The 20,060-nt window shown below is 52.5% G+C and overlaps 1 protein-coding gene across 1 annotated transcript; it reads left to right on the plus strand.

Moving 5' to 3' along the window:
• The first annotated feature begins 2,163 nt into the window (after positions 1–2,163).
• BRSK1 (BR serine/threonine kinase 1) lies at positions 2,164–16,029 on the plus strand. The gene is made up of 18 exons (XM_055079239.1): positions 2,164–2,524; positions 3,151–3,157; positions 3,887–4,088; positions 4,177–4,262; positions 6,261–6,401; positions 9,271–9,387; positions 9,470–9,503; positions 9,589–9,657; positions 11,064–11,210; positions 11,676–11,707; positions 12,041–12,211; positions 12,730–12,827; positions 13,041–13,200; positions 13,425–13,485; positions 13,938–14,304; positions 14,776–14,824; positions 14,919–15,042; positions 15,766–16,029. Exons 1-18 carry the CDS (start codon positions 2,164–2,166, stop codon positions 16,027–16,029), a joined length of 2,490 nt encoding a protein of 829 aa, XP_054935214.1.
• The last annotated feature ends 4,031 nt before the right edge of the window (positions 16,030–20,060 follow it).

Here is a 20,060-nt window from a genome sequence, read left to right on the forward strand (position 1 = left end):
GGGAAACAAGATTCTGCATGCACGCTGCAACTAAGAATCCGCATGCATGCCACAACTAAGAGTCCGCATGCCGCAACAAAGATCCCGCGTGCTGCAACTAAGACCCAGCACAGCCTAAATAAATAAATATATTTTTAAAAATCATATAGAAAATTACTCAACAAGCATTTCCTGTCCCCATTCCCTCCTTTAGTTTCCTCTTTATCACTGATCACGACTCTGTAACATACCATATATTTTGTGCTTTTTTGTTTTGTTTTCTTTGTTTTGTTTTTTGGCTGCGAGGCTTGTGGGCTCCTAGTTCCCCTAACAGGGATCGAACCCGTGCCCCCTGCAGTGGAAGCACGGAGTCCTAACCACTGGACCACCAGGGACTTCCCAACATACCATATATTTTGACTGTTTATCTTGTTTATCTCTGGCCTCATCCACTGCAGTGAGAGCTCCAGAGGACAGGGATCTTTGTTGATTTGGTTCCCTGCTGTACCCTCAACACTGGGAACAGTATCTGGCTTAGATTTGGCACTGAGTATAGATTCACGGAATGCAAGTGGTTGACTAGGAGACTTAAGGTTCATGGGTACACTCTATAGGTGATTTGGAAATTAAATGGGTGCCTAACACCTTTGGGTGTCTGATACAGGGGAATCCCGGATCACGTGGAAATCTAGCTGTGCACAGGTCCATGGATGAGCTATAGTGGGACATATGATTATATTGGAGCCCACATGAAGATCTACGGGATCCAATGGTGGGCACAGAGAATAGACGGGGGCCTAAAAAAACACACAGGGACCTCAAGGGGTTCTGGAAGTTTCTCTGTAGGAGGATCGTGGATCCTAAATGGAGGTATGGATCCAAGATGATCTAAAAAGCGGCACCCTGGGCTGTGGGTGGATACAGGGTCCTGATGCTGGTGGAGAACGGAGGCCTGGGTGGGCAGCTTGGGGGGTCTGGGGGAACAGAGACGAGCCTTGGATCAGCAATCCCCCAAATGCTTTCCCTCTCTCTGCTTCTGTCTCCCTTTTTCTCTGCCCCTCCAATCTGTCCCATCTCCCCCCAGCATCTAGCCCTTCACCTGTATGTATCCCCCATCTTTTGTGGTCCCCACCTCTATCTCTCTTCGTCGGTCTCTCTTTCTACATCTCTCGGTCTCTCTCCAGCTCTCCCTCCACCTGTCTCTCTGTTTTGTTCCTCCCCCCCGTCCCCTTCCATCTCTCTCTCGTACTTTTCTCCTGCCCTCTGACCCTCCCTCCTCCCCCTGCCATCCTCCCCTGTGCCTTACCTTTACACCTTGCCTCTCTCTGCCCCCACCCCTCTATTTTTGTTAATTTCTCTCCCCCATCTCTCTGTGTCTCCACTGCTGTCTCTCTGTGGTCTCCCCTCCATTACTCTGGGTCTCTCCCCATCTCTGGCTCTGTTTTCTCTGTTCACCTCTCTTCCCATCTGTCTCTCCATATCTCTCTGCCTCTAGCCCCCCCCCCCACTCCCTGTCTCTCCAACTCTCTTTCCCTTCATCTCGGTCTCTCTCCATTTCTGTCTCTGGTTTTCTCCATCTCTGTCTCTCCCCATCACCCTCTCTCCTTTTCTCCATCTCCCTGTCTCTCTGACCACCCCCCCTCCTGTCTCTGCCTGTCTCTGGCTGCCTGCGTGTTGCCCCATCTCCCTCTCTCGCCCCACCCCTGTTTCTGGTGGTCTCCATCTCCCTTGCCTCTGTCTCTTTCCCTGACTCCTGTCAGACTCCATCTCCCTTTGTGTGGCTCCGCCTCAGCCCCTGCCTGTTTGCTCCGCATCTCTGTCCCTCCATCGTCTCTCCTGCATCCCTCCCAGCATCCTCCCCCTTCCTCTCCATCCCTCCAGCTCCCAGGCCCGCCCCCTGCCCCCGCTCCTCCCTCCCCCCTCCGAAAGGGTTAACTTTGGGGAAGGGCCCGGAGTCCCCGGATGGTGATGTCAGCGTGCGGGAGAGAAAGGACGAGGTGGCGGGGGGGAGGCGGAGAGGAGGAGGAGGCGGAGGAGAGAGGGCGCGTGGGGGGGCGGGGGGGACCTCGGCCTGCAGCATCCGCCGGCCCGCACCTCAGACCCCCCCGGCGGGGGCAGGCGCAGGAAGGGGGGGGCCGGCCAGGGACGGGCTGGGGAGGGGGGGCCGCGCAGCCCCCCCGGGCCATGCTGGCTCCCGGGGCCTGGCCCCCCCGGGCCAGCCCCCCCTCCCCCAGCTCCGCGGCCCGCCGACTGGGGGGGGCCCAGCCCAGCCCCCTGGGGACCCCCGGAGAGGTGGGGGGCAGCCGGGGGGGCCGGGACGGAGCGGTCGCCGGCCCCCACCGGAGGGACGGGGCGACCGGCCGCAGGGGGGGCGGCCGGGGGGCCGGTCGGGCCGGGACCAAGGGCATCATGTCGTCCGGGGGCAAGGAGGGGGGCGGGGGCTCCCCTGCCTACCACCTCCCGCACCCACACCCACACCCACCCCAGCACGCCCAATATGTGGGCCCCTATCGGCTGGAGAAGACGCTGGGCAAAGGACAGACAGGTGAGTCAAGGGAGGGGACACCTGGCGCGGGGGCGAGGGGAGATAGGGGGCAGAGGGCGGGCCATGGGTATTCAAAGGGCAAGGGCTGGCCGCTCAGACCCCTGAGTCCCTCACAGAGAAGGGACTTGGGGTCCAGACTGCCGGGTCCCTAGTATGGAGGGGGGTGAGGGCTCAGACTCTGGGGTCCTGGGGAGAAGGAAGCTGGGGGCCTGGACTCCTGGGAGGAGGTGCTGGGGCCCAGAGGCTCCCACCCTTTGGGGGAGGTTTGGGGGGTCCGAGGCCACAGTGGGAAAGGGACCTCGGCCTGCAGCCAGGGTCTGGGCCGGGAGCTGAGGTCCTTGGTGCAGTACAGCCGCAGGCCGGGATGAGGTGCTGGGATGGGGGTGCGCCTCAGGAAGCTGCTTCTCTCTGCACTGTCCTCTGGCCTAAGGAGGGCCTCTGTTGGGGTTACAGGGGGACTGAAGCTGGGCGATGAGGTCTAAAGCATTCTGCCCCTCCTCCAGCATGCTGGCTCAATGTGGGGACCAGGAATGGAGAGGTGGAAAGGTGGATGCAAGTGGCAAATCCCTCGGCGGGGGGGGTCATCTTTCACTGTTCCTAAACCTCCGTAACCTCTTTCCTGCCAGGTGGGAGGTGGGTGGGTGTAAGACAGGAGCTGAACCCCTGCGTTCTGGGTACGAGGTTCAGGATTGGGTCCAGGATCTCTAAGAAGCTGAGGGTCAGGGCTGGGAGAGGATCAGACTCCATATCCTAGTGCAGAAAGTGTGAAGGTGTTACTGACCTGAATTCCTGAGTTATGGGGGAGGAAGGGGCCAGGGGCCTGGACTTGGGGGTCTGAGGGAAGAGGGGCTGGGGGCTTGGACTCCTGGATCTGTGGCTTTGGGGCTTACCCTTGGGGAGTGGGGATACCCTTGGGGTGTGCATGCTTCCAGCTACAGCTGCTACTAAAAGAAGATCAAAGAAGGGGATTGAGAGGTCAGGGTTTGAGAGGAGGTGGAGGAGGATGGTCTGGGAAGGGGGCAATCATAAGATTATTTTCCTTGGGAGACATGGTGTCTCCAGAAGATTAAAGGGCAAAGAATTCAAGGAAGTGATGGGTTGAGAGAGAGAGAGAGAGGTTTGTTTGAAGGAGGCAGATTGGAGGAGACAAAACTACGGAGACTCAGTGAGGCAAGACTACGTGGAGAGAGGATCTTAAATCGAGGGTAGCTGTGGAGGGAGGGGGAGGCAGGTAGGTGGATGGACAGTCAGAAGGAACAGAATTGGGCAACAGGGAGCCAGAAGAGAATTGCTTTTGGTGGGAATGGCGGCTCTCAGCCCCCAGGCGTTCAGGTGAGAGTGATTCAGGCCACCGTTAAACAGCCAGCAGGGGAAGAAAGAGGGAACAGGGTGGCAAGGGGGGCTTAGGAGCCAGAGGCGAGGAGAATGCCCTGGGAGCGCACCCCACATTTTCAATCCCGATACCCCAGGTCTGGTTAAACTCGGGGTCCACTGCATCACGGGCCAGAAGGTTGCCATCAAGATCGTGAACCGGGAGAAGCTGTCCGAGTCGGTGCTGATGAAGGTGTGTCTGTGTGCTCTGGGAAGAGGGGACCCTTTGGGGCTGGGGGCAGGGAGGGAGGCAAGGCTGACCTCCATTCCTTTTCCCCCAGGTGGAGCGGGAGATTGCCATCCTGAAGCTCATTGAGCACCCACATGTCCTCAAGCTCCACGACGTCTACGAGAACAAGAAATATTTGTAGGTATTTATAGACACCCAGCCCCCCATGCGCCCTCCCCAAGTTCCTAGGGGGGGACATTTCCAGAAACAAGGCATGGAGGGGCCTGGGGAAACTTACGCTCTCCTGGCTGGGCCACTGAAGGCCCAGTCCCTTCCTTACTGCACAAGGACAACCCCCCCACACACACTCATAACACTCCTTGTTCCCACACTGAGCTGGCCTGACGCTACAGGCCGATTGTGCCCCAGCAACAGGACAGCTAAGCCTGAGCCATCCCGAGTGGGGGACACAGGCTGATCCTCCCCCTTCCTCTCCAGCCCCAGTCCCTCGCCCTACTGCACTGCAGGGAACACTCGATACTGTATCATCTTGATGCCCTCAGCCAGCCCCAACTTGCTAAGGGCAGATCCCTTTCCTATTTGCTAGGGCAATGGGGCCTAGCAAAGCCCCAGGCCTCTTCCCAAACCCCCTCTCTGGAGCATTGGAGGCTCCCTTCATCCCCCAGCATAACTCTGGGTGCTATGACTGGACACTCCAACAGTGGTCTCCTGGGAGTTCTAAGTCTGCATCTCAAAGTTGATTACCCGCCTTAGGATGGGGGTGGGGTCCAGCTGTCCGGACTCCAGACAATAGACCTTTGTCTGGACTCTGGTGACCCAAGGGACAGCTGGACTGGGCAGCGAGAGAGGGGACAACCCCCTGCCCCCACCAGGCAGTCCCTAGGATGAACCTACTCCAGCACCCATCAGATGCTAGGGTGGATTTCCCTAGGAAGGAAGCTGGCCAGCCCCAGGTACTCATGGGAATTGTAGTCCTCAGGCTTCCCCAGGTGTGGCAGCAGGGAGGGGCCATTGTCCCTGATTCGTGGAGCTGTCACTCTCACTCCACCATCCTTGTGGGGAGGGAGGGCCCATGGGAGTTTGTGCTTCACAGAGGAACCTCAGTTTTCCAAGAGCTCATAGAAATTGAGCTTTTGTTTTCCAGGGGCTGATGGGAATTAGAGGTTTAGCATCCCAGAGCCTGATGGGATTTGGAGTGTTTAGAATCCAGGTGGCTGATGGGAATTAGAAGTCTCTATGTCCCAGAGGCTTATGGGAGTTGGGAGTTTTTAACCTCTCAGGAGCTGAAGGGAGTTGTAGTCTTTTACTTCACAGAAATTGACTTAGATTGGTGCACAAGGCAATCGTTTTTGCCAAGAGTTCATGAGAATTCAAGTTTCTTCATCCCAGAGGCTTATGGGAATAAGAGGCTTGGCTTCCCAGGGGGTAATGGGAGTAGGTAGGGGTTGGGGTGGGGGTCTTTATTTCCCAAAGTCCTGTGAGAATTGGGGGTCTCCTCCAAGTGCTAATGGAGTTGCCTTATCTCCTGAAACAACTAGGAGTCAAAGTATTAATACTCCTGAAGTTGACATGGGAGTCTGTGCTGCCCAGAGCTGATGGGAATTGAATTTTGGCTTTCCAGAGGCTGATGGGAATTAGTGTCTCTTTCTCTCAAGGACTGATGGGAATTGGAGTCTTTACCTCCCAGGGGCTGATGGGAGTTGTAGGCTTTAGCTCACAGATGTTGACTGTTCATTTGGTACATACACACTGCAAATATCATTATCCAAAAATAGATTAAAATTCCATTATCTGCATCCCAGAAACTAATAAGAATGAGAACTTTGGCTTCCCAGAGGCTGATGGAAATACGGGGCTTTATTTCCTAGGGGCCTATGAGAATTGGGATCTCTGACCTCCAGGTGCTAATGGAATTGCCTTATCTCCTGAGGACAACTAGTCAAAGTGTTGACCCCTGAAACTGACATGCTGACCAGGGCTAATGGGAATTGAGTTTCTGCTTCCCAGAGGCTAATGGGAATTGGAGCCTCCTTCTCCCAGGGGCTCATGAGAATTGGGATTCTCTACCTCCAGGGGCCAATGGGATTGAGGTCTTGTGCTTTTGGAAGAGGGAGACCAGGCTCTTTAGTCCTCCACATGCCCCTTCCAGCCCTCTGCCTCCTCCATGTCCCCCAGGTACCTGGTTCTGGAGCACGTGTCTGGAGGTGAGCTGTTCGACTACCTGGTAAAGAAGGGGAGACTGACCCCCAAGGAGGCCCGGAAGTTCTTCCGTCAGATCGTGTCGGCGCTGGACTTCTGCCATAGCTACTCCATCTGGTGAGGGGGCAGCTTGAGGGGAGGCCAGAATGAGCACTGCCCAGAAGGCAGGCCCTTGGGAGCACGTAGCAGGCTGACTGGAAGCCAGAGTCCTGCAGCCCCCAAATAAATCTTTTATCACTTTTTCAAAATTGGGATGTAACTCTCACATCATAGGGAATTCCCTGGAGGTCCATTGGTTAGGACTGTGCGCTTCCACTGAAGGGGGCATGGGTTTGATCCCTGGTTGGGGAACTAAGATCCCACAAGCCCCACGGCACGGCCAAAAAACAAAACAAAAAAACCCTCACACATCATAAAATTCACCCCTTTAAAGCGTACAATTCAGTAGTTTTTAATATGTTCACAATGCTGTGCATCACTACTACCTAATTTTAGAACATTTTCATCACCCCCAAAATCACTACCCTGTACCCACTAAGCAGTCACCTTGCCCCACCCCCAGCCCTGGGTAACCACTAATCTACTTTCTGTCTCTGCGGATTTACCTATTCTGGACATTTCCTATCAATGGAATCATACTATATGTAGTCTTTTTGTGGCTGGCTTCTTTCACTTAGCAAAATGTTTTCAAGGTTCATCCACGTTGTGGTATGTATCAACACCTCATTCCTTTTCATGACCGAGTAATAGTCCATTGTATGGATATGCCATGTTTTATTTACCCATTCACCAGTTGATGGACATTTTGGTTGTTTCTTCTTTCTGGCTATTATGAATAATATGGACATATGAACATTCACATACAAGTTTTGGCGTGTGCCTATGTTTTCAATTCTCTTGGGTATATACCTAGGATTAGAATTGTTCAGTCATTTGGGAACTCTATTTTATTTTTTTATTTTTTGGCCGCACCGTGTGGCTTGTGGGATTTTAGACCCCCAACCAGAGATTGAACACAGACCCTCAGCAGTGAGAGCACGGAGTCCTAACCACTGGACCGCCAGGGAATTATGAGAACTCTATGTTTAGCCTTTTAAAGAAGTGCCAGACCATTTTTCAAAGCAGCTGTATCATTCAACATCCCTACCAGCAGTCTCTGAGGGTTCCAATCTCTTGCCAACACTTGTTATTATCTGACTTTTTGATTATACCTATCCTAGTGGGTGTGAAGTGGTATCTCATTGTGGTTGTTTTTTTTTTTTTTGCGGTACGCGGCCCCTCACCGCTGTGGCCCCTCCCGCCGCAGAGCACAGGCTCCAGACACACAGGCTCAGCGGCCATGGCTCACGGGCTCAGCCGCTCCGCAACATGTGCGATCTTCCCGGACCGGGGCACGAACCCGGGTTCCCTGCGTCGGCAGGCGGACTCCAAACCAGTGCGCCACCAGGGAAGCCCCTCATTGTGGTTTTGCTGTGCATTTCCGTGATGGCTAATGATGTAGAACATCTTTTCATGTGCTTATCGGCCATTTGTATCTCTTCCTAGGAGAAACATCTGTTCAGATCCTTTGCCCATTTTTAATTGAGTTATTTGTCTTTCTGTTACTGAGTTTTGTAAGAGTTCTTTATTCCAGGACAAGGGATAATTCTAGGAACAACTCCTAAGAGTTACTTATTCTAAGAACAAATCTTTTATCAAATGTATATTTTTCAAGTATTTTCTCCCAGTTTGTGACATGCTTTTACACTTTTATAACAATATCCTGTGAAAAGCAAAAGTGTTACATTTTGATGAATTCCAGTTTGTTGATTTTTTTCCTCTTACAATTCATGCTTTTGCTTTCCTATTTAAGAAATATTTGCCCAGGGACTTCCCTGGAGGCCCAGTGATTAAGACTCCACACTTCCACTGCTGCGGGCACGGGTTCAATCCCTGGCTGGGAACTAAGATCCCGCATGCTGCGTGGTGCAGCCAAAAAAAAAAAAAAAAAAAAATTTGCCCAGCTCAAGGTCACAAAGGTTTCCTCCTGTGTTTTCTTCTAGAAGTGGTATAGTTTTAGCTCTTGCATTTAGGCCTGAGATCCATTTTGAATTAATTTTTGTATATGGTGTGGGGTAAAGGTTGAGGGTCATTTTTTTTTTGCATATAAATGTTCATATGAAAACATCTTCCTTTCCTCATTGAATAGCTTTCATCTCTCAAAACAAGATATTCAATATGCAGCATTTTAGTGACTAATTAAGGTGCAAAATAGATGCCTCCGGTTCATCTTTCAGCCTCATCTGCTTGCACACCTCCCTCTCTGGGATGGGGATCAGGGTGGAGGGGCTGAGACCTGAGAGTAAAGCTTGGTGATGAAAAGGCAGCCCGTTTAACTTGTCAACACCTTAAGTGTCTAGACTCTGACATTAAAAACACTGGCCTCCAGGGGGCGATAGTCAACAGATTTAACAAGTATGACCCAGTTAAGGACCACTTCTAAGAGAAACTAGAATCTTCCGCCCCACCTCCCCCAGACATTAACCCTTACATCCTGAGGAGTTTGTCCCCGGGGTGGGGGTGGGGGGGAACCAGTGATGGGCTTGGGATGGCAGTATTTTTTTTATTATTCAGTATTGAAATATTTGAATGTTTTAAGAACCAGCTCAGTATCATCTGCCTGCTTACCTCAAAATATCTCACTTCACACATATTCAGATATTTGTGGATAAAATGATACACTGTGTGGCGTCTCCTACAAAATCGTCCAGTGGGGGAAGGAGTGCATATGCAGGGATAGAGATAAGAGAAGATTTGCCCCGAATTGATAATGGCTGAAGCTAGTGGGTGGGTACATGGGCTTCCTATATTCTTGTTCCAACCTTGGGGCATGCTTGAAAACGTCCCTGATTAGAAGTTTCCAGACATGTCCCCCTCTGAGAATAGTGAATGGGGCCTTAGCTTCCGGGAAGAGGGCAGAGGCCTGAGTCCCACTGTCCTGTCTCAGCCACAGAGACCTGAAGCCTGAGAACCTGCTTCTGGACGAGAAAAACAACATCCGCATCGCGGACTTCGGCATGGCGTCCCTGCAGGTGGGGGACAGCCTCCTGGAGACCAGCTGTGGGTGAGTGGGGGCCCGGCCTCCTACGCCCCAGGGAGGGGGTCAGAAGCCGGCCAGAAGCTCATACCACCTCTCTCTCTCTCAGGTCCCCTCACTATGCATGTCCAGAGGTGATTAAGGTGAGTGAGGGGCAGGTGGAGGGGAGAGCGGAGCCGAGGGAGCCTGGGAGAGATGAACGTGATGGCTGGTCCTTCTCCCTTCCAGGGGGAAAAGTACGATGGCCGCCGGGCGGACATGTGGAGCTGTGGAGTCATCCTCTTCGCCCTGCTTGTGGTAAGGCGCTCCTCACCTCTCCTGCCCCGTTTCTAGAACAGTCCTGCCTGGTGGAAGCACAGAACATCTACTTCCATCCTCACCTCAGGGGTTGTTTCCCAAATATTTAACTGGTACCAGGAAGGTGGGGGTATTCACCAACAGAGCAAGATCCTGGGGGCACCCCTCTCTGTGCCTGGAGCTAACTGTTCAGTCACAGAACTGTGAGATAGCCCAGGTGGATCCCCCGGAAAGGGATGGGGCAGCCAGGAGGACTTGGAGCACTTGGGAAAGCGGCTGTTTACTAACTGATCCTGATTACAGTACTGTAATGATTAATAGAACCAGACTGGGGAATATCAGCCCAGCTCCTACCACAGGGCCTTTGCACCTGCTCTTCCATCCCTGCCAGCCCGGTTGCTCACCTAGTTAATACTAGACTTCTTTTAGCTCTCAGCTCAATTGTCACCCTTCCAGGAAGCCTACCCTGGCCCCCTTCACTCCCCCCACGTGGTCAGATTTCCTTGCGGTAGGCTATCTCCTTCCTGGCAGCTAAAAGAGTTGTCATTGTGTGTGTAACTCCTTGAGGGAGATCTCTCTGTGATTTCCCCTCCTCTTCAAGGCATTGGATTTAGGGCCCACCCTAATGCCTGGACGATTTCACCTCCAGATCCTCAATGCATTATATCTGCAGAGACCCTGTTTGTAAACAGGGTCATATTCTGAGGTGCTGGTAGACATGAATTTTGGGGGCACACCACTCAACTTGCTACACTCCCAGATTCCCATAGGCCTTGCTCAGCCTAGTCAGTGCTCCAGTGTCACCTCAATTACTCCATCACTATATAGCTCCCTCACCAGCCTCTCCCACTCTGGGGTGTGAACTGTAGGAGGGCAAGGGCTTGCTTTGTTCACTCCTAGATCCTTGACCTGTAATGGACGCTCACTTTTTTTAAATGAATGAAGATTACCCCTCCTGAAACTAGGGAGAAGCATGTTTTCATTTTTTTAAATTTATGTATTTATTTTGCCACAACTTGTGGGATCTTAGTTCCCAGACCAGGGATTGAACCTGGGCCATGGCAGTGAAAGCTTAGGATTCTAACCACTAGGCCACCAGGGAACGCCCTGGGAGAAGCATGTTTTTAAAGGAGAGCCTCCAAGCTGCGGCCCCAGCCTCTTAGGCGCTGGAGCCAGACTGCCCATTGTCAAATCCCTGCTCGGCCACTCAGAGCTAGATGGTCTTGGGCAAATTGCTGGATGGCCCCGTGCCTCAGCTTCCCCACCTGCAGAGTGGAGATAGTAATAGCTCCCTACCTCTTGGGGCTTGCGGTGAGGACTAAACGTATCAATGGGTGTGAGGCGCTTAGGCATTCGCCTGGAATATCGTAAGAGCGTGTGTGAGGGGTCTGTTGTTTCTCACACAGGGGGCTCTGCCCTTCGACGATGACAACCTCCGCCAGCTGCTGGAGAAGGTGAAACGAGGCGTCTTCCACATGCCCCACTTCATTCCTCCAGACTGCCAGAGCCTCCTGAGGGGAATGATCGAAGTGGAGCCGGAGAAAAGGCTCAGCGTGAGTTGCGGGGGGCGGGGATGGAGGGACAGTGGGTGGTGGGGACAGAATCCCTAGGGGAGTCACGAGGATGGATTTCCAGACCTGCCCGTCAGTACCTGGGGTGACGGCTGGGAGGGGCATCGCTGGCTGAGCCCTGGCCCTGGGGTCCTTGCCCACCTACCCCGACACACACACAGCGGGAGTGCGCATGCGCCTACCGGCCCTTCGGAGGCGGAGCGGAGCGGGGCAGGTTGCCACTGCGCATGCGGGACCTGTAGCCCGGCCGGTCCGGAGTAGTCAGAATGCGCCGCACAGCCGCCACTAGGGGAAGACGTGAGCTATCGTGCTGTTGTACTGCCCTTGGTTGGGGGAGGGGAGGGGGCACGTTAGGGACCCCCAACATCACCCAGTCTACTTTCACTGCGTGCCTACTGTGTTCAAACGATCTCACTTCTGCTTCTCTACGACCCACGCCCCTCACAGCTGGAGCAAATTCAGAAACATCCCTGGTACCTGTGAGTATGGGGGAACCGGACACCTGGGTCCCTGGCGGAGGGAGAGGACCCCAAATATCGTGGGTTCCCAAAGCAGGAGAGCCAGCTAGGGGGCGGAATGCCGAGGGTCTTGAATAAGGAGGGGCTAGGGACTCGAACTTCTGGGTCTTAGGGGAGGAAGACAGAGGTAGAGAAGAGGTTGGGGCCGAACTCCTGGGCCTGGACTCCTGGGTGTGAGGGGGGAGAGGCCGGGGCCCGGACTCCTGGGTTCCCAAGAAAGGAGCAGCCTGGGACCCGGGACCCCTGAGTCTCTGCTGAAGGAGATGCCCGATTCGCTACAATTCTCCTCCCCAGGGGCGGGAAACACGAGCCGGACCCGTGCCTGGAGCCAACCCCAGGCCGCCGGGTGGCCATGCGGAGCCTGCCATCAAACGGAGAGCTGGACCCTGATGTCCTGGAGAGCATGGCTTCACTGGGCTGCTTCAGGGACCGCGAGCGGCTGCATCGCGAGCTGCGCAGCGAGGAGTAAGACCCCCCCGCCACTCTAACACATAACACCCTGGCCACATGGGGTGAGCTGCTGCAGCTCTCCCGACAGCCGGCAGGGCACACGCCGGAGCCTTGCACACTCGCAGACTCCCCTGATGGGGAGGTCCAGGCCACTAGAAAGGGCGTGGCTCAAAGCTCCCGCGAGGAGCTGTTCTAGGGGGAACCAGGAGGGGGTGGTAGGACCAGTGGGAAAAAGAAACGATGCTGAAAAGTATTAATAGCTGCTGAGGCCAACTTAGTGCCTCCCATAGTGCTTACATATAGTAAGTGCTCAGGTGTTAGCATAATTATTATTAATGTTGAGTAAAATGAGGCTGAGATGTACACTGAGACAAACGGACCAACCCTATTGATACCTAGGAGAATGGAACCGTAGACAGAGAAACTGAGTGGACCGAGCCCCACAGAGCCACAGACACAGGGAGGGGATGAGACCATCTCTGGGACCTGACCTTTGACCCCAGTGCTCTCCTACCCGCCCCCCCACCCAATAGGGAGAACCAAGAAAAGATGATATATTATCTGCTTTTGGATCGGAAGGAGCGGTATCCCAGCTGTGAGGACCAGGACCTACCTCCTCGGAATGATGTTGGTGAGAAGGGCAAGGCTCGGAGTCCAGACCCCAGATTCCTGAGGGAAGAAAGGGCTGCAGGCCTTGAGCTTCTGCGTTTAGACTCCCTGACTTGCTCTGTGACCTTTGTCAAAACCCCTCTCCATTCTGAGCCTCAGTTTCCCCATCTGTACGAGTGCCATGTACAGCTGGACCAGTGTATCTTTTGATTGGGTTGAAACTCTCGGCCCTCAGACCCACCCCGGAAGCGTGTGGATTCCCCCATGCTGAGCCGTCACGGGAAGCGGCGGCCAGAGCGGAAGTCCATGGAAGTCCTGAGCATCACGGATGCCGGGGGTGGTGGCTCCCCGGTGCCCACCCGACGGGCCCTGGAGATGGCCCAGCACAGCCAGAGGTGGGACCCCCTGCCCCTCCAGTGGGATCCACAGCCCTGGGTGGAGAGGGAGTTCAGGGCTCTAACCCCATACCCACCTCAAAGGTGCTGTGTGATTGAGACAAGTCTCCTCCCCTCTCTGGGCCTCGTTTCCTCATCTCAAAGGAGTGTGGAAGGGAGAGGACATCTGAGCCTTCTGAAACCCTCCCACCTGATTTTTTTTTCTTAATCTGTCCTGAAAACAGATCCCGTAGTGTCAGTGGAGCCTCCACTGGTCTGTCATCCAGCCCTCTGAGCAGCCCAAGGGTAAGGCCAGGTCCCAAATGGACTAAGAAGGGGTAAGGGGGTGAAGACACTGTGGAGCAAAGATGGAACAGCAGAAATTACAACTCCCATGAAGTCTTGGGACGATGCCTCCTTGCCCCTAAAGGGCCAAAGACCCAAGGCCTCATTAGTATTTTAGTCCATTGGCCATTTCCCACCTTAACAGGATTGCGTTTTCAGTGTGTCTGAAGGGTTCCATTTATTCAGTTAACAAAAGCTAGTTGAGCGCCTACTGGGTACTAGTCACTGCTGGGTTTACAGTCGTCATGATAGAAGAAGTCCCTGCCCTCCCCCGCAACAATGGGGGTTGGGGGAAATAATTGGACTACAAGTTCCAGCATGCTTTGGGGTGCACCTCTGTGAGTGTGTGCTAGTGGGCCTAGAGCCTCCTGAGAGTTGAGTCCACCCTCTCACCCGACTCCACCACTCCGCAGAGTCCGGTCTTTTCCTTCTCACCGGAGCCCGCTGGAGATGAGGCCCGGGGTGGGGGCTCACCGACTTCCAAAACGCAGACGCTGCCTTCTCGGGGCCCCAGGGGTGGGGGCGCCGGGGAGCAGCCCCCTCCCCCCAGTGCCCGCTCCACACCCCTGCCCGGCCCCCCAGGCTCCCCACGCTCCTCCGGGGGGACCCCCTTGCACTCGCCCCTGCACACGCCCCGGGCCAGCCCCACTGGGACCCCAGGGACAACGCCGCCCCCCAGCCCCGGCGGTGGCGTCGGGGGAGCCGCCTGGAGGAGTCGTCTCAACTCCATCCGCAACAGCTTCCTGGGCTCCCCACGCTTTCACCGGCGCAAGATGCAGGGTATGGAGGTCCTTTGGGGGTGAAGGGGTTGGGGATGCAGACTCCTGAGTCCTAATGTGGGGGTGGGGGCTGGGGTCTAACATCTGGGTCCCCGGGAAGGAAGAGGCTGGGGGCCTGGACTCACACATCCTAGGTGAAGATGCTGTTGTGAGCAGAGATTCAGGTGTTGGGGAGAGAAGAGGCGGGGCCTCCAACTCTGGAGGAGGAACTCGTCTGAGAGACACGCCCCCTTCAGTGCTCTGGCTCACCTTCCCATTGGCTCATAGCTAGCAAGCCTCACTCACCTCGGGAGGCATGGCCTAACCAGGGGCCCATCCCTAGAAGGAACATCATGCCTGTGCCATTTGGGGTTTAGCTGCTGGGAAGTGAATAGACTCTGGGGTCTGGAACCTCTGGTTGGAGGCTACTGCTGGCCTGTGTGCTGGACACCAGGATGATGGACACGTGTTGACCATGCTTCCCCCTCCCCAGTCCCCACTGCCGAGGAGATGTCCAGTTTGACGCCAGAGTCCTCTCCAGAGTGAGTCTGACAAGGAAGGGAAGAGGGGTCGGAGGGGGGATTTCATTCCCTTAGCCCCCTCCCGACCCACCTCCAACTATCCCCTCCCACTCAGGCTGGCAAAACGCTCCTGGTTCGGGAACTTCATCTCCTTGGACAAAGAAGAACAAATATTCCTCGTGCTAAAGGATAAACCTCTCAGCAGCATCAAAGCGGACATTGTCCACGCCTTTCTGTCGGTGAGGGGCCTGGGTCCCCATGCAACCTCGCCACCACATAACTACAAATCGCAGCAGCCTCTGGGGTTCACCACCTTAGCACTGGCCTGAGTTCCACCTGGGGCTCATGAGATTTGTAGTTTTCCCGCCCGAGTTGGGTTTGGTCTTGGTCGTTGTGGGGGCATGGAGGCAGGAGAGGTTTATTGCGCCCTGGGGCTTGGAATTGGTGAAACAGGATCCGGAATTACAATTTCCCACATATTAGCATCCACCAAGGACTAGTGAGTTGCCATTTCCCTACCACCAGGTCTGAGATTGGCAAAAGGAACTACTTTTTCCAGTGGAGTCTAGGGCTGTCCACTGGGTCCTGTGATTTTTTGCTTTAGGCGCTCATGGGACTTAAAGTTTCTGAGACAGATGTGATTTTAGCCAGTGTTTGTGGAGGAAGGAAGAAGTTTGTTTCATGTGGTTCTGGAGCCTGGGGTTGGCACCAGATATGAGAGTCTTTATTACCTCGGGATTCAGTTGCTCAATCATTCCTCTGATGCCCTGATTATAAGGCAGAGAAAACTACAAATTCCAGCGGACAGTGGGGCCTCCCAATGCCTTTCCTGTCATTCTTTCCCCCGGTGGCTGAGGGGACTGGTAGTTCCTTGGGCAGAGCTGGTCATAGGGCTGCTCATCTGTCCCCTGGAGTCAGGTCGCTGAAATCAACCCCCTCCTTTTGTCCCCCACCTCTCTCAGATCCCCAGCCTGAGTCATAGTGTGCTGTCACAGACCAGCTTCAGGGCTGAGTACAAGGCCAGTGGTGGCCCCTCCGTCTTCCAGAAGCCCGTCCGCTTCCAGGTGGACATCAGCTCCTCTGAGGGTCCAGAGCCCTCCCCCCGGCGGGACGGCAGCGGTGGTGGTGGCATCTACTCTGTCACCTTTACTCTCATCTCCGGTAAGTTTCCCTTGATGCGGCTGCCCCCAGCCTGGTGTGTGGGATGCTCAAAAGAGCTGAGATAGGGTAGCAGCCCAGGAGGGCAGCAAGCAGGAGGAGGAGATGGTGCTGACTCTGTGAGCCCTGTCCTCTCCCAGACCCCGCACATCCTCTCCTTCACAACATGCCAAGTGCTTTATGCGCACTACTTCCTTGAAGCTTCCCAGCAGCCTTTGAGGTTTCACAGAGAAGAAAACTGCATCCCAAAGAGGTAAATTGACTTGCCCAGAGTCACACTGCAGACCGTGACAGAACTGGGGCTCAACCGAGGCCTCCTGACCTCAAAGCACTGGACTCTTCCTAGATTAAGACTGTGGTGTTCTGCTGTCAAAAGTCATTCCTACACCCAGAGCAGACATCACCAATCGATCACAGCACTACTTTCTGCTGAGCTCTGCTGCAGGCAGCCACAACCAATCAAGAGTTGGCACAAGAGATGAAAACCACAGAAGTGCCTTGCTTCCAATTCTACTTGGTCCCTGAGTCCTGATAACAAGAGTTTGGATAATGAGGAATACCTCTGTTTGTTGTCCTTGCCACCAATCTTAACATGGCACATCTGGGAGATGAGCTTGTTCCTAGAGTTTTTAACCAAGCTGCTCTGGGGCACTGGGGAATTACATCACCAAAATGAACTATGGCTCTTTTTTTTTTCTTCTTTAAAGACTAACATGCAGAACTTTCTCAATGTTAAGATGTTTTTCCCTCCCATTTATTTTTCTTACGTTTCTGGGTCTTCATGGCCTCAACTAGAACCCGTTTAAATAGAAAACAACGCACATCATTATTTTAAGTCAAATCTTTCTTAGTCCCACTTGCAAACCATGGATTTATGCCCAGCCCCAATAGGGGGATTTTGAGGCGAGGGAGAAGAGTCCTTTGCTGGGTGGAGGGACTGGTTCCACAGGGTAGGAGCGCCTTCCCTGTCCCCAGCCCCAAGTCAGTCTTACTGATGAAAAAATTAATCAGTCCATCTAAAAAAAAAAAGAAAATTTTGTTCAAGGCAAACTGAGGATTATAACTGGGGAACAGCCTTTCAGAAAGCCTTAGGTGATCAAATATTTGGTCCCTCGATGCAAAGGTGGTTGCTTACTTGCCCTGAGTCCATCCTGTCCCTTGATGTTGAGTTTTAATAGCCAAGTTATTTCTTTCCCTTTAGGGGGTTGTACTAGTAAGTTGTCTGGCATGGACTAAAGGTCAATTCCAAGTTGTCCACTAGGACTGAATGCCAGTTTTATCTTGCATTTGCATTGTTCATGTTCATTATTAGGCAGTAAATACAGGCCTCAATTAACAAAACTAGAATTTAATATCCACTGAAATGTAATCTTTTTCTTTCTAAAATTACTCTCATTTCTACCAAATTAAGACTAATTTGTTTGCAAAATAAGTCTGGTTAATTGACCACATAAACTGTTTTATTTATTTATTTATTTATTTATTTATCTAAATTTATTTTATTTATTTATTTTTGGCTGCATTGGGTCTTCATTGCTGCACTTGGGCTTTTTCTAGTTGCGGCCGGCAGGGCCTACTCTTCGTTGTGGTGTGTGGGCTTCTCACTGCAGTGGCTTCTCTTGTGGAGCATGGGCTCTAGGCACGCGGGCTTCAGCAGTTGTGGCACGCGGGCTCAGTAGTTGTGGCACGCAGCCTCAGTAGTTGTGACGCACAGGCTTAGTTGCTCTGCAGCATGTGGGATCTTCCCGGACCAGGGCTTGAACCCATGTCCCCTGCATTGGCAGGCGGATTCTTAACCACTGTGCCACCCAGGAAGCCCCTATTTATTTATTTATTTATTTATTTATTTCTGGCCTCACCACACAGCTTGTGGGATCTTAGTTCCCTGACCAGGGATCGAACCCGAGTCCACAGCAGTGAAAGCTCGCATCCTAACCACTGGACCGCCAGGGAATTCCAAACATAAGCTGTTTTAAATTGGCTGTGCTGGAACTTTTCATAAAGGATCTCAGATTGAATTTTTTTTTTTAAGAGTATAGTTGATTTACAATGTCATGTTAGTTTCAGGTATACAGCAAAGTGATTGAGTTTTACGTATACATATATTCATTCTCAAATTGAACTTTTTTTAAAGATTGATTTATTATTATTATTTTTTAAATTTTTGGCTGCATCGGTCTTAGTTGCAGCAAGCGGGATCTTTGTTAAGGCATGCGGGATCCTTCATTGCGGTGTGTGGGCTCTTCGTTGCAGAGTGCGGGCTTCTCTCTAGTTGCGGCGTGCGGGTTTTCTCTTCTCTAGTTGTGGCGCCCGGGGTTCTGGAGTGCGTGGGTTCTGTAGTTTGTGGCATGCGGGCTCTCTAGTTGAGGCGCACAAGCTCAGTAGTTGTGGCACGAGGGCTTAGTTGCCCCGCAGCATGTGGGATCTTAGTTCCCTTACCAGGGATCAAACCTGCATCCCCTGCATTGTAAGGCGGATTCTTTACCACTGGACCACCAGGGAAGTCACTCAGATTGAACTTTTAAAAAACCTCTTGAGGCCAGGAAATCCATGCCAAAGATGTGTCACAGATTCCACCTGAGATATCTATGTATTTGGATGAATTCCTCTCTTTTTGAGGTCCCTAAAATACTTTGGGCTTCTTGCACTTGTCAGGAGGTGGCTTTCCTTATCTACCTGAGAAAGCTGCTGGGAACCTAAGAGTTTCCAAAATCTAGAGACAACAGGTAAAGAGAAAAGATACATGTTTCAATTCTGCTTATAAAGGAATAAATTACCAAATTGCTGCAAGTCAAGTCATAATTAGGTTGAGGGGAAGGGTTTCCTTATATCTGGAAAATACAGATTAAAAACCAGCAATATTTCAGACAAAATCCCAAAGTTATAACCATATTCATCAGTTCTCTCAGTCCTATGTGACTAATTCTTGATCTTTTTTTTTTTTTTTTTTTTTTTTTTGCGGTACGCGGGCCTCTCACTGCTGTGGCCTCTCCTGTTGCGGAGCACAGGCTCCGGACGCACAGGCTCAGTGGCCATGGCTCACGGGCCCAGCCGCTCCGCGGCATGTGGGATCTTCCCAGACCGGGGCACGAACCCGTGTCCCCTGCATCGGCAGGCGGACTCTCAACCACTGCGCCTCCAGGGAAGCCCACTAATTCTTGATCTTAATCTTCATAACAGTTTTATGAAGCCACCAGGTTTTCCATTAGTACACTTTAATTTCTTACCCAGTTCAGCAGTATGATCTGAAAGTTATCAGAAACCTGTACTTGTCAAAAAGTCCTTTCTATGAATCTTCTTGACGATTAAGCATTTTTTTTGGCAAAAGCATCAGAGTACAACAATAACTGTCTATAAATGACAAAAGACTTTAACAGTCAAGGTTAAAGAGCTGATTCCAATGCGACTGACAAATGAACTTTGTTACTGCTGTGACATACGTTTTAAAATAATTACTAGAATTATGATTGATAACATTTTATCAGGACATGCCAGATTTTTAGGAATTCCATATAATTTCTAGAATATATATATTAATGACATTTGTCTGTGATACAACCTAAGAAGTGTTATAACCTCTCATTTGACAATGCTTCCCATGTGATTTAACATATAAAATAAACTTAGTTAGTTTAATATTTCTCTCTGAGATGCTCCAGGGGCCCTCTCTGAAGCATCCCAAAGTTAGCTAGAGGTCAAAAGAACTTCGATTAGAATTTGATATTTGGAGAGTTCGTCAAAATATCAAAAAGAGGACTTCCCTGGTGGTGCAGTGGTTAAGAATCGCCTGCCAATGCAGGAGACACAGGTTCGAGCCCTGGTCCAGGAAGATCCCATATGCCACGGAGCAACTAAGCCCGTGCACCACAACTACTGAGCCTGCGCTCTAGAGCCCGCAAGCCACAGCTGCTGAGCCCGTGTGCCACAGCTACTGAAGCCTGCTCGCCTAGAGCCCGTGCTCTGCAACAAAGAGAAGCCACCGCAATGAGAAACCCGCGCACCACAAGGAAGAGTAGCCCCCGCTCGCCACAGCTAGAGAAAGCCTGTGTGCAGCAACGAAGACCCAACGCAGCCAAAAATAAATTAATTTTTAAAAAAA

This window comes from Physeter macrocephalus, chromosome 17, assembly GCF_002837175.3.
Source record: "Physeter macrocephalus isolate SW-GA chromosome 17, ASM283717v5, whole genome shotgun sequence".
In the NCBI taxonomy this organism is placed as follows: domain Eukaryota; kingdom Metazoa; phylum Chordata; class Mammalia; order Artiodactyla; family Physeteridae; genus Physeter; species Physeter macrocephalus.

Excerpts from the sequence above, each read along its gene's own strand:
- BRSK1 (XM_055079239.1), top strand. The coding sequence starts at position 2,164 with ATGCTGGCTCCCGGGGCCTGGCCCCCCCGGGCCAGCCCCCCCTCCCCC. Across the intron at positions 9,504-9,588 it reads CATGTCCAGAGGTGATTAAG|GGGGAAAAGTACGATGGCCG; the intron begins GTGAGTGAGGGG and ends TCTCCCTTCCAG. Across the intron at positions 14,825-14,918 it reads ACGCCAGAGTCCTCTCCAGA|GCTGGCAAAACGCTCCTGGT; the intron begins GTGAGTCTGACA and ends CCTCCCACTCAG.